This window comes from Gigantopelta aegis, unplaced genomic scaffold (assembly GCF_016097555.1).
Source record: "Gigantopelta aegis isolate Gae_Host unplaced genomic scaffold, Gae_host_genome ctg3995_pilon_pilon:::debris, whole genome shotgun sequence".
Taxonomy (NCBI): domain Eukaryota; kingdom Metazoa; phylum Mollusca; class Gastropoda; order Neomphalida; family Peltospiridae; genus Gigantopelta; species Gigantopelta aegis.
In genome coordinates, this window is record NW_024533619.1 from 36,746 (window position 1) to 51,658 (window position 14,913).

Below are 14,913 nucleotides of genomic sequence, written 5' to 3' on the forward strand. Positions count from 1 at the left end.
GGATAGTCTGAATCCTTTTAATCCTAGACCATTACCTCTTTGATATTAGAATCATGGTTGAGTGAACCACAAAACTGATGCCATGAGGCGTTTCTAGCTTTTAAAATACTAAATTTCAGTTTCATATTTGCGGTCTTTAAATTTTTGAATATTTTCAACTGTCCTGTCCTTTTTTAATAATTTCCTACATTTATTACAATTAATTTTTAATTTAGTAAGTTCCTCATTCCACCATGGTACTGAGGATCGTTTATTGATTTTTAAAAATACTGGAATAGTCTTAGTGGCTATGTCAATTATAGCTTTAACCAAATTACTATTAAATATATCAATATCTTAATTTTTAATGTGCCTATGATGCAACAAGCCACACATGTCTAAACTTGGGCTAATTAGCTTAATCCATATTCCATTTACATTTAGTTTTAATCTTATCATTCCAACTTTCCAAAATATTATGTGTAATTTTGATAGGAAGGTGGTCACTACCAAGATCATCAAGAACCCCCCACTTTGGGCCATATTATTAGATGCAAAAGAGACATCCAGACAGGATCAGGTAAGGTGGGTATCTGAAAGAAAAGTATAACTACCATCATTTAAGCAGGCCATATTTAAATTGTCCATAAAATTTTCAATTATACGGCCTTGCAAATTGGTAACCGTAGAGCCCCAAAGAACATTCTTACAATTAAAATCACCAATCACAATTAAGTTTCTATTATAGTTACCAATTGGTTTCAAAAAATCATCAGTAGTTAAGGTTTTACCTGATATCCTTGAGTGTACATAATAATAAAAATATTGATATTTGATTTAGTATGTAAGGTTACCCCCAACACCTCTATCCCAGGATGGCTCTTTACTGCAGTAATTTGAGAGTTGGGGATTCCATTTCTGCTAAAGGTAGCTATCCCCCCAGTTGAGATATTGCTGTTATTCGAAGAGTCCAGTATAACCAGGAATTTTGAATTCTGTAAACAATTTATTCTTTTTATCTTTAACTGTAAAATGTTGAATCAAGGACTGGAATAGCAATAACATCTATATTTTTATTTAAATCTATATATTTCTTAAGCTCAGGGCCATTGGTGTGAAGGCCACGGACATTCCATTGGAGAATAGCCAAACCTTTTACATTATTACAATTACTATTAGTTAAGTTAGTAGTACTATTATTAATATTAAACTTTAAAGGGCCTATCTGCATGATGAGACATGAGACAAAAAACTAGTTAGGGAAACCAGTAATATAAAGTTAATCCACACTATCATTGGCTCGTGACTCCACTAAGATCAAGTTCTTAGCTTTATACCATGAGACACTACTTGCCTCAATGGTGTTTGGGTCGACCTTGATGACTAGATGTTGGTTTAGGACCTCACAGGCATCTCTAGGGGCTGTGACGATGTCATCAAAATTAAATTTAGAAGATGGGACCTTTTTAAGCTCAGGTAAAAAAAAATGCCATGTAGGATCCTAACCAAATCGAGAGCTGTTATAAGATGATCTAAATTAAGTTTATTGGTCCCTGAGGCCTGTTAAGATTAGCGCTATTAGACTCAGTCTTATTAGTTACTTTTGCACCAGCTGCCAGAGTGAGAGGTTGGTTGGTGACACCAGCTCCACCATTCGATCGGCCTGTTGGGGGGGGGGGGGGGGGTCCGTCATGATGTGCACCGCCCTCTTATAATCAGGGCACCTTTTGTTGTGGGTGCAATGGGCCCCCCTACAGTTCACGCATGAGATGGGTCTTGTTCAAGGACTGTCTGGGGACTGCCGTGGGTGGCTAGCATTGCACCTAGTCGATCGACACTTTTTGTATGTGTGACCCCACCTTTGGCATTTGGCACATTTAATTTGTTTCGGTTGGTATAGGTATAGACAGTGTTCCATCCCCTTCGCCATTATGGTTTCCTCCCCTGTGGGACCGGCCAGGAGGACATCCAGATATCCGTTACCCCATACTGTCACATTTGAAATGGGGATATTCGGATTATCTGTTCTGACTGAGGAAAACAGGGCTGCCCCATTAGCTCCCCTCGGATCAGTTTTCACCACTCTACGTAGAGAGGTGGGGGAGAGGTGGTGGGGGAGAGGTGGGGGGGAGGCAGCTTCGTCCTGTTAAGTACTACCCCCCCTTATTACCATTGTGTAAGGGGTTGGGTTTGTCTGAGGGGCGGGGGGAGGCCTCACTTGAGACTGTCCCCCCCCTTCCCTAGTTGGTTTCACCTGTCTGTAAAATGGGGATGATGGTCCCCCTGACCGCCCCTGGGGGTTATCTACCCTAGATTCAAGAGGCGGAAACTGGTCCACCTCCACACCAGAGGTATTTAGTCTAGTGGGTAGACTAGTATTGACTTTAGTAGACGGTAGATCTACCCACCCCCTTTTGGCTTTTGTTCTCTTAGCTGCTGGGGGTGGGGCTTGAGTTTTAGTTACTAGAAACTCCCCAGTGAGGGGTGATTGCTCTGCCATATATTTTTCAATGCACAGAGAGAAACCGCCCCAGGGAGTGTGGTATCGCGCCTGGCACGTTTTGAAGGAGTGTGGGCCATACGTATATCGTATATCGGCTGTAGAGTACCACGCTAATTACTCCGGCCCTAGACTTGGCAGTTCAGACATGTGTGATATTGACAACGACCGGCTAGACATTTCATTTGCAATTTGGCTTGCAATGCTCTCAAGATTACGGGACATCTTTGCAAAGGCTACATCGACAGGGTTAAACATAAACGGCTTTACTCCGCATGTGAGACTGGGACCCAAGTATCTGGCAATACCGAGACCCAGTTATAGCACGTGGTTAGAATGGATTATAGTAACCCCGGTAGCTACTTTCACAGACACAAAAAGTCACAACAGACTTACACTTTTCATTCTTCTTCAGCTTCAGGCTTGTAATTAATATTTAATTAGTTAAACAAATAAGGTTGAACTTAATTACTTATGTATAAGATTGAGCTTATACAGACACAACCTCGCTCACCGGCTGCAACCTTGCTGTGCGCAAAAACGCATCAAAATTTGTGAACAAAGTACATATATATTGTATGAGGCCGTACCTAGACTAGATACTCTCTCCCCCCCCCCCCCCACACGCAAACATGTATGACCCTGTGCATATGCTTTTACATCAACAAAGTTATTAAATTGATTTTTACTTTACGTTTATTTTGTAGATGGACCAGACAGTGTCCAAATGAACACCACTTCTCCACTGACAGTGAAGGAAGGTGACAATGTATCTGTGTCATGTGCAGCGACTAACTGTTCTCCATCCTGCTCTTTCACGTGGAATTTTAAATCTGAGATAAAATCAAACAGTTCTGTGCTGTCATTAAATAACATACATAGATCAGCAGCTGGTGACTACACATGTACTGCTAGGAACACAAACATACCGAAATCATTAGACAAGATCATTTCTCTGGATGTGCAGTGTAAGTGAAAGTATTTGGTTTAATTGTTAGAACATTAATTCTTCATGTATATAGTTTTTTTGTTTAAAGTTAAATACAATTTTCGATTTGCATAGGGGTTCATGAGAGGGGTTCGCACCCGAACATCATGCGGTTACATCTATGTTTCATAATATTGTTAATTATTAATATATTTGAATATCTATTGTCTCATTTATAGGAGGACAGCTACTCCCGAGGGGATGCTATACTGGACATTTTGTAAAACAAATATTTTATACTTACAGATCGATCTTCAATCACTTCTCTGACCTTGAACTCTCAGTCTACAAGTGTTACAGTTGATGAGCTGACTGCTGTGACTCTGAGATGTGATGTTGACAGTAATCCAGGATCTCACATCAAACTTTTGAACAACTCACAGACTCTGCATGAAGTGACAAACTCTAAACAGACTGAGTACACGTGGAAGGAGGCTGGATGTCTGGATACAGGACACTACACGTGTGAAGCGGGAAACAACATCAAGTCAGCTGTCAGTGAAAGTGTGCAGCTTGTTGTTAGATGTGAGTTACACATTAGTATCATTAATGATTAATGTGAAAATTATTGACCAAATGTTACTCACTAAGTTGTAACAGGTTAAAAATAAAATGTGTTTGCTTTTTAGTCAAATTACTCATAGCACACTGTACTTATTTCATACCAAATAACTTGCACTTCATACAATAGTCATTTGATACTGTGTAGTACTTTAATTATTTCGTTTATAGTATATTTATTATATTGTAATATTATAGTCATGTCATAACACATGTTTCTGTTGATGCCATTACCCATTACTTAGGCAATTTGCTCATAATTCTAGTAACTGGGAAACGCTACATAGAAAGAAATAATCTGAGGAATATAATGGAGCGCCGATCCTACTTTTGTCTCGTATTTTCTGGTCATTTTCGTCCATGTCCGAACAGAAATGGCCATGTCGTAAAGCGTCCGCCTAATACAATTTCTCTTTGCAGCCAGTGCTCTTCAACTGGTAAACAAAGGCTAAACTAATGTACTATATGCGAAGTGGTGCATATACATTTTTTTAGTGCTAATTAAAAGAAGTAGCCCATGGAATAGCGGCAGTAGGCTTTGTCTATCGTTATCTCTGTTGTCCTTAGTCACATGTTCGTAATTAAATGTGTTGTTGCTTCATTAAATAAATTGTTTCTTCATTCCTGTTCCATTTCTAAACAGTTTACTACTAGCAGTAATATATACACCACTTGTACAGGGTATGCACTTGGGATTTTGTTTTGACTGGCCAATTGCGCCACTCACAGCAACACTTCGACTCACCCGTATAACTCTTGAATGGCCCTTGAATGGCCCGCGACCAAATTGAATTGCACTTTAAAACAAATGTCATATCATACAAACAATAATAACAACACAAAGGAAGGAAACAGAACTTGTTTTAGTTTTATTAGAAACTGTTGTAATTAAATTATAATCATTATGTTGTCACGGAACCCACACAATCAAACATCTAGAATGTTTTACCTGGCTCGGTCTTGGAATGCATAAGGTGCTTTTATGGCCGTATGACGAGGAATTAAAAACTAGAAAAAATTATAAAAATGTAATATCACGCAAAGTTTCAGACTGCCAAAAAGCCCAGGACCAGCCGTAATAAATGCCAAAACCACCAGATGCGCTACCTGTACTATCAGTATAAAACTCTGTCTTTTCATTATCAACCCAAAGTGGATCCATCATGATTGTAACATCATGATAGGTCTAAAAGTCCCCTGGCCAAATAGGAAGAAGTCTAAATGCAGATTTTATGTCTGATTTTGCGAGCGATGTGCCTGGACCTAATGTACTGCTTGATTGATGGTAGAATAGGTAACTGAACAATAACTGTTGTCAATAAAAGAATTAATAGAACCACCCAAGGGATAAGACAAGTGATGAATTAGCCTAAAGTCCCCATCTTTCTTTGGAGCCAAACCCAAAGGAGAAACTTGTAATGGACTAGATATATATCCGCCCAGCTAGCAACTCTTTAGTAATTTTGTTTTGAAGTATCCCTGGGCCTAGAAAATCTTGGGCCACTATTATGTAGAAAAAATCCAAACTGAAAACCATTAATCAGTTCCTGTTTTTCTGCTAAAAAGGGGGTAATTTGCTAACTTACACTCAAGAGCACAAATCTTTATAGGTGAACAACCAAGAGAGCACCTTGTGGTGCTTTTAACAGACTACCTGGCATGCTTGGTGCAGTTACCATAACTGGGATGCGGGTATCCACAGGTGTCGCATATGTGTGCAAACTTGCACTTTGGGTAGAAGATACATATTCCCTTGTTAAAAGCCCAACATGGTTTTGACTAAATATTTTCACCACAAAAATGTTTTCCCCCAGAACTAATCTGAATACCACTAGCAGACCTGGTTATATCACCTAACTGAGATGTACCTGAACTGGAAGGACCAGAAAACGTAAACTGAGAGTTCTGCTCTCTATATGTGGAAACATAAAGAATCCATAACTCATTGTCTGTCTGTTCCCATGACGAAACTGGGTTCATAGCTTTTCTGAGCCTGTATTGTTCATTATATTGGACCCATCCTAAGTGACTTGATCTGTCAGCAGCCAAACGTACATCATGCATATATTTAATTAGCTCTATGGCTTTTCCTGGGTGCCTCTCTAAATAAAGTGACATGTACACCAAAAATGTGGACGTCCAGCCGTGTATATTTGAAATTGAGCTGCTTGATGCTTTTTCTATACTTATCTGACCCTAACGACTAACTGACCTGACTTTCCCTGATCAGAAGGAAAACCGTTAGATGATTTAAGTAGTATTGATAAATTAACATACTCCCCATTCCAAATATTTTCTTTTGTTTTGGATGGCACATGAATATCCACTGGACAGAACACACTGTTAACTGGAATGGTAGAACTGTGTGCATATTCGGTAGAGTGTGAAACCTGTTCAGTAGTTACATTTTGATTCATCATAAAACCTGATCTCTACTTCCAGAAATGCCATTTATACATGTAATTGAATAATCTTCTTATATGTAAAAGTCATTAGATAATGAATCAAAGTTGTGAATTTCATTAATGTTGGGTCCCCTGTTTGTGCCTGAGGAGGGTTGGCGTTTACTAGAGTTATATAAAGAATGAATGCATTTAAACTGTAATTTCTTAGCAACTGCTAGATCATTTCAAACTAAATGTGGTGGGAAGTTTAATTCCTTGATCCACGGAGAAACAAAATCATGAAGTTGGTCAATGATTAAGTCCAAAATGTTGCAAATAACTAGCATTATATACATTCTACATACAGCAGATTTTAATCAATAGAAGGGTAGTTATGACTGCGTGTCTAGTCAGATTTCTTTGTGGAATAGTTGTAAAACCTAAGTGTTCCAGACATAAAACTCACTCACTACAGTCAACTTTATCTAATGGATCTTTAGTGTGACGGGGCCCTAAACTATGTATAAACGATGGTGTTTTGTAATTAGTTTAAGCAATCAATATATTTCAGGTTCACCAAGGTTAGACCATCGAGTTCCATTGCAGAAAGAGTTTGCAGCAGCAGTAGGTGATAATATAACTCTGAAGATATCAGTGATTGCCAATCCATCACCGACATTCACCTGGTATAATCTGACTGATGGAAACAAAAATAGTCTTGGGCCTGGAAGTTCTGCTATGACTGATGTATCTACTGTTGGGAAACTGACACTGACAAATGTTCAGCAGGGAGATATTGGAACCTATCAGGTTGTGGTGTCAAATGGAGCTAAAAACACAGATCTTGTGAAGAACCTGACACTTGATGTAGCAGGTATGAGTAGATGTGTATGTGCTAGTTGTAGAGCATCATTAGATTGATTGTCAAGCTAGATACTGACATTGAATGTTACTGTCATTCCATAATGTATGCCTGGTTCTGTATTCATAAACATTCCTAACTTAAGTATACTTGAACCCTAAGTATCATACTAAACTAGTCATACGTAAGTTGGTATTCATAAAATGCCTTACGTATCATGCATTTCTTAGTATGATCCATAAATCTAAACATGCCTAAAGTTTCTCATATGTCATTGATAGAGTCTTGAGTTATATTTCATGTTGATTTTCACATGTCAAAAACCGATACAGGAAATTGTGCAGGGGATGGGTGTCTAGATTGTAGCGAGTGAAGTTTTTAGGGTGTGTGTTGAGGTTATAATTTAAAAAAATTGCTTTGAACAGGGGCTGGTGGATGTCAACCTGCAAGGGTCATGCCTAGTGTATACAGCAGACATGGGGTAATCGTAATCAGTAATCGTAATTGATTACAGTCGATTACATATTTTCATGTAATGGTAATCGTAATCGATTACATTGTTAATGTAATCGTAATTTATGATTACTTCCATGATTACTACACTAGGATTAAAGTTTCAAACTATGAACTTGCACTTTTTTTTATGATTATATATTAATCATTATTATAGCATCCTCCAGTATACATGTATTTTTAAAGTAATAAAGTTATTACCTACTACCAATGTAAACAAAGTATGTCAGTTAGGAAAATATTTATACAAAATAACAAGAAGGCGTGAATCTATGGTTACTTAGTTTTAAATAGAGTTCTGTACACATATTATCATATTCTCCTTAACTGTTTTATACCAACACCTTCCATTATGTCTGTAAATGGTTATATTATGTACCATATGCTATGTACACCTGGTAAGCTATAAAACTTCAAAGGAAATGAAGAAGGAAATGAATAAGTAAATTGAATGTAACGTACATAAGCTTATGAAAACATGCTTATTAACCAAACCTCTTTGATATGCTTGGTAACAACTCAAGTAACAGTGCTAGTAGTTGGGTGCAGCACTGAGAATCAGTGTAGACAATAGAGCTGACTTCCCATTGTTTTCTATTATAATAGTAGAACTATAATTTGACTTGGAAACATTGGAGCTCTCCATGATTAAATGAAACCTAAAGGGATGAAGCCACACATTCACATACTTGCAATTATCCGGTTGGTTTTGCTATCAACCACCTGGATTCATTGAACTTGTATTATTTGCTCTTGCTGATATCTGCAGTATATAACTGCACGTTCATGAAGTGTCGAACTTTATTGTGAAAAAATGGCTAGTAAATCAAATGTTCTGCCCAAATCACTGCAGGCTTGGAGACCATGCATTCGAACAGTTCATGTGTATTAAGAACAATGCACATTTTGCTTAAACAGTCAGACATTTCAAAAATATCTGGTGTTATTGTCATACAATGTACATGCGTTTATACATTTTTGATATGTTTTTGATATGATGTAATAAATAATCTTATGTGAACAATTTCATGTTGGTAACATCACCTCAAAAATAGTCGATTACTTTCATTTTCCTTGTAATCGTAATTCTTAAGTAATCGTAATCGATTACTTTTGTTATGTAAATCGCCCTATGTCTGATATACAGTTTTCATTATGTGCAAACACAGGAGAAAGCCAAATTTTTATGAGGTTAAAAAATTCTGTTTAGTATTAAAATATTAATGTGAATTTAGTACTTGTGAATTTAGGACTTGCCATTACGTCTGTTTACCTCAACCGTTCCAACCTCCCCAAACCCATTATTTTATTTTATTTCTTTAATTAAATGCTATAATTCAAATAAAAATGTATGACAAAACTAGATTAAGATATTATTACCCATATGATTAAAAATATTTTAGTACATATCAAAGTGCTACGTCCCACTAGAATGCCAAGTGGGACATAACACTTTTGACGTCACATGATGACGTCATCAATTGGTGCACTACAACGTACCTTACAGGAACGTCGACGAAACGAGATGAATGATATAAATTACGATCGATTATAGGTAATAAATAGGATATTAAACTCGCTACCATTTCGTATCATGTTTACTCGTTAAAGCTTGTGACGATTGAAAATGATTTCATTCGGGACATAAACATGATACGAAATGGAAGCTCGTTTAATATCCTATAAATCTTGCAGTACTTTCAATGCAGACTTAAATTGTGCACTTGTTATAGATCTCTCGTGTAAGTGTGGATATCAGTTTTACAGCATATCACTCGTTATTCCTTTCAAAGTAAATTGATGTTAAGCAGCAGCAAATTATTTTTAACTTATAATTTAAACTTAATTAATCTCAATTTAGTATTAAACAGCAGAATCATATTAAATGACCATAGATTTACTGTAAAATAAACATGTATTAAACTGACTGACAAAACATTTAAAATAAAATTTTGTTTTATTTTGCAGAATCTTTATTATTATAATTATCATCTTTCTTGTCAACAATGTTGGAATATTTAAGTTAAAAAAAGAAATTGCTAACAATTATTAGTTTTGGGTTTTTCTCCTTTCCTTTTACTGGTTCTTTTGTGAACATTATTAGCTCACCTGGCCAAAAGGAAGGAAATGTTTTATTTAACATTGCACTCAACACATTTTATTTACATTTATATGGTGTCTGATATATGGTTATGGACTAATTTGGTATTGAGAGAAACTGTCGTCACTTCATGGGCTACTCTTTTCTATTGGCAGCAAGGGTTCTTTTATATGCACCGTCCCGCAGACAGGATAGTACATACCACAGCCTTTGTTACATAAGTTGTGGAACACTGGCAGGAATGTGAAATAGTTAATGGGCCCACTGACAGGAATCACCTGGCCCGAATGGCTTTCAGAGCTTAAATGCTATGTCATATCGTCCATCAACTTTTCACAATTTCAGGTTCTCCAGTTTTTCCAGGTAGGTTTCGACATTGTTATTTTTCGGGCCACTTTGAAATCCAATGTAGCTGCATTTATTATACAGGCGAAATTGGAATTCACCAAATTTAAAGGCATATTCTGTGATAAAAATGGATCATTTATTGGTTCTGATTACAATACATACTTATGCACATCCTCAGTTTGTTCATTTGCTATTTTAATGTCAAATTATCAGTCACCAAATGACCATCTATGATAAATCAGTATTACTATGGTTCACTAGTTAGAGGTACATGTATAGTTAATTTAGGCCCATGGTTGTCTTGTTAATATACATGTATTAAGTTTGAAATGTATATTATTACTATTATTTTATGTTTTTGAAAACAATGCACTAGCTGATATTGTCATATTAAATTATTTTTAATTAGGAGACCTAAAAAGCTTTTAATAAAAAGTGCGTTGGGTGTGTGTGTGTTCAAATCTGTATTTCAATTCTGTTGGTTTCCTCGGCTACCAACATTAACACAGGAATTTCCCTTCGCTAACTTTAACAAAATGAACTGATTTTTATTAGGAATACACTAATTACTTAAAGTTGGCAAACCTCTTGGCGGTACACTGTCTTAAATTTAAGTATCATTTATTTTTCATTTCATTTCAAATTATTTTCATGCTTATATCCAATTATGGTTCAAGCACACTCTCCTGGGCACACACCTCATGCAGATATCCAAGACAGTGGGTTAGTTGGTTAGTGGTTAGTGAGAGAGAATAGGGTGTAGTGGTCTTACACCTATCCATTGAGTCTTTAAAACTCACTCTGGGTGGGAGCCGGTACAGGGCTGTGAACCAACCTTGTCTGATGGCTTAACCACACCACCAAGACTGGTATTTAAGTAACAGTTTATATGTGATGCATTAGTAAGTAGTATATTGAATACCACTTGGTTATGATAACTGACTTAAGAAGGTGGATAAGTATTATACTTTGACTATAAAGTACTTTGACTAAAGTACTAGTCTCGAATATCGCAAATCTGACCTACATATAAAGTTTGAGTGCCCAGTAAGAACTAATTTAAAATATACTCTGTCAAAAAAGAAACACATAGTTGATAGGAAAAGAAGAAAAGTGTTTGATTTTACAAAATATAGTTTTTTGTACAATGTTGCTGAATGACCATGTTTGTTAATGTTCCCGGAATGGGAAAGCATGCCCAAATGCACCCTAAAACAAATTTAATGCACGTTGTGCGACAATTGCAGGAAATCGGTATGAAATGGTCAGATTTTGACGAATGAACGTGAAACTCGGATAAAAGGTTGGGGTAGTGATGGGTATTTAAAGCTGCAATGCCCGCTATGGTGCCTCATTTCCATTTTGACGTAGACACGTTAAAAGATGCCAAGACTAATCCTGCCAAATCGAAACATTGCAATAGGCCACATGAACATCCATCAGAGCACCATTTCACGTCGCTGGGACAGGTACCATCAGTTTCAATCAGCTGAAGACTGGCCCAGAAATGGAAGACCTCGCATAACAACTGTAGGACAAGATCGCTACATCCGGGTTCTGCACTTGCATCACCGAACTGCCATAGCAATGAACACTGCTGGATGCATACCTGGTTTGAGAAAGGTGTCTGCACAAACCATTTGGAACGGACTTCGAGAAGCTGGTTTACGGGCTAGGAGAGCATATGTTGGCCCTGTCCTGTGACATCAACATCGATATTTACAGGTTCGCTGGTGCACGAATGTACAGAATGAGAACATTAATGTGCTGCCATGGCAATCAAGATCGCCAGATTTCAACCCCATTGAACATCTATGGGACGAACTGGACAGACGTATACGCCAGCATGACCCGGAGCCTCAGCCGCTTCCGCAACTGTCACATGCACTGCAGGAAGAATGGGCTAGGATTCCACGTGCCCGGATTCAGAGACGCGATCATTCACTCTATGCCAAGGAGATGTCGTGCAGTGATTGCTGTTGGTGGTGGCCACACAAGGTACTGATTTCAGTGCCCTCGTGCGATGCTGTTTGGTGTTGAAAACACCTCCAATGCTGTCAGTCCATAGCAAAAGCATTGTCACATATTCATGTCAAATTTGACTGCGATGCGATAATGAAATTATGCTACTTTGTATTAAAGAGATAATTCCATGAATATTTCGCCTATGCATTGCATTCTTTTTTGACAGAGTATATATTTACATTGTTAATGCTTTCAGCATTGTAGTCTAACTAAATTCTATATAGTCATGCAGACAATTCCATGCTTTAGGTAAAATATAGATATATAGTAGAATCTCATTTGGGGTGAATACCGTTGGGGCTTCACAATTTGTTCGACCCATTGGCTAGTTCACGCGTACCATTCGGCCACATTTGGGTGTGTCCATGACCCGTTATAATTTAAATTTATTGTTACTTAACAATTTAAAACCAAAATATGTTTGTTTTTAATTCCGTATGAAATAAAAAAGACCAAAAAGGTTATCTGCACTACATTCTGCAAAACAAAGTACAGTCAAACTTCGGTATCTCGACCTCGGTAACCTCGAGTACCCAACATATCTCGAGGTCCATTGCTGGTCCCGGCAATTTTCCTATGTAATGTTACCAAATCGAGCACTGTTATCTCGAGCACGCTAACCTCGAGTACCAGGCTTATGTCGAGCACATTTTAGTATCCCTAGGTATACTTTGTTGGTTTTTTCCTCGAAGTATAACAGAAATTACCTGCTTTGACTATCGCTTTTATTTGCCATTTTTGTTCTTCCCTAATTTCCTCCCAAGTAATAAAGAGCACTGTATACATTGCATTAAACTGGAGCGGGTCCAGGCGTTTATGAAAGGGAGATGCCAATTTGAAGGCGAATTCCTCAGAACGCGTCCGCGCCCCACCCCCCAGATCTGAGCCTGTTACAAACTAATAGTATTGTTCTTAGTAATGATAACTGTTCCAGTGTTGTTTTTATTTAACAGTAATTCGTCTCCATATGGTGAAACCGGCGTCGTGGTTAGGCCATCGGTCAACAGGCTGGTAGGTACTGGGTTTGGATCCCAGTCATGGGCATGGGATTTTTAATCCAGATACCGACTCCAAACCCTGAGTGAGTGCTCCACAAGGCTGAATGGGGTAGGTGTAAACCACTTGCACCGACCAATGATCCATAACTGGTTCAACAAAGGCCATGGTTTGTGCTATCCTGCCTGTTGGAAGCACAAATAAAAGATCCCTTGCTGCTAATCGGAAAGAGTAGCTCATATAGTGGCGACAATGGGTTTTTCCTCTCAAAATCTGTGTGGTCCTTAACCATATGTCTGACGCCATATAACCGTAAATAAAATGTGTTGAGTGCGTCGTTAAATAAAACATTTCTTTCTTTCCATATGGTGAAAATAATGTGGTTGCTAGATATGCCTAATCAACCAATCAAGTATGGCCTGCATGTGGACTTTCAAGTTGCCGTGTCAGTTCTAATAACTAATCGCCTGTTTCGATAGCAATTGCAGGGATTATCAGGACTATAAAAACTTAATTAAGTTACTAACGGTGCAGACAATAAAACAGGTAATGAAGTGTCATACAGGTATTGCCAACAACTGTTTTAACATGCCTCTGCAATTCATGTAGTGTTTACTTGGCTACTAAAGATAAATTAATCCGCACATGTAACAAAAAATATGCACCATTTATAAAAGCAGTGCAAAGTTTAGCATTATTAAACATAAAAATGCCAGTAGATGAACAGCTCGCTGAAAGTCCTGGCCCGTCCAAGGGGACTGTTGAATCTAGCATTCAAAAGAAAAGTGGTGTCAAACGAAATTTAGTTGTTAGGACAATAGAAACGAAATTTGAAGCAATCAGCGCCGTTGAGCAAAAGATAAAATCAAAGGCAGAAATTGCGAAACAATTCTCTATTCCATCAAACACGCTGTCTACATGGATAAAAAATGCTGACAAAATTAAAGAAGCATATCTGCAGAGTAATTTCAATCCGCAATGAAACAAGATGCAAACCGGTATGCATGAAGAAACAGAAAAGGCCATGTTAGAATGGTTTAAAGCTGTACGTGACCAAAATCTACCAGTTTCAATATGACAAGGCGTTTCGCTTTTATCAACCTGACTTGGAAAACAACATAAATATAACATGATAATATAATAAACTATTTACGGTAACTAAATATATTTCAAGTTGCATTGAAGGAACGAAATGAGGTTATAGTATTTTTCTCTGTTAAATATTCCAAAGGAAAAATGTACACTGTTAGGCCTATAGGTATGCTACGTTGGAGCAAAACGACAACCCACGATACCCAAGTGATAATGTTCTTTTCTTTGGGACTATGTAATTGGTCAGTTCTGTGATTTTAGATGGGAAAGTCTACTTAATCAATATAGGCCGTCTGCTAAGCTCAGAATTGTGGCAAGAAATGAAGTTTCGTTCCACATATCGGGGGTCTAAATTTTTTTGGTGTTTTTGGCTAGATAAATACAGAAAAAAAGTTTACCAAGATATTTCCTGCAGTTGTTTTTTTAGAGGGGTGGGTAACTAAAACGGATCTAACTCTGTAACTATAACACATAGAACAACATGTGACCACTCAAAACATTTGTATTAGAGTCCTCTATACAATGCAATAATATATATGCAAAAATGTCATAAAAAACTTTTAA

General features: G+C 37.4%; 1 protein-coding gene across 1 annotated transcript in view; it reads left to right on the forward strand.

Moving 5' to 3' along the window:
- The window catches only part of LOC121392512 (hemicentin-1-like), a 61,974-nt gene that overhangs the window by 32,465 nt on the left and 14,596 nt on the right, over positions 1–14,913 (forward strand). The window contains exons 4-6 of the mRNA XM_041523698.1: positions 3,187–3,447; positions 3,714–3,992; positions 6,984–7,286. Of these exons, the coding sequence (XP_041379632.1) occupies positions 3,187–3,447; positions 3,714–3,992; positions 6,984–7,286 (843 nt within the window). The remainder of the gene's footprint in view (positions 1–3,186; positions 3,448–3,713; positions 3,993–6,983; positions 7,287–14,913) is intronic.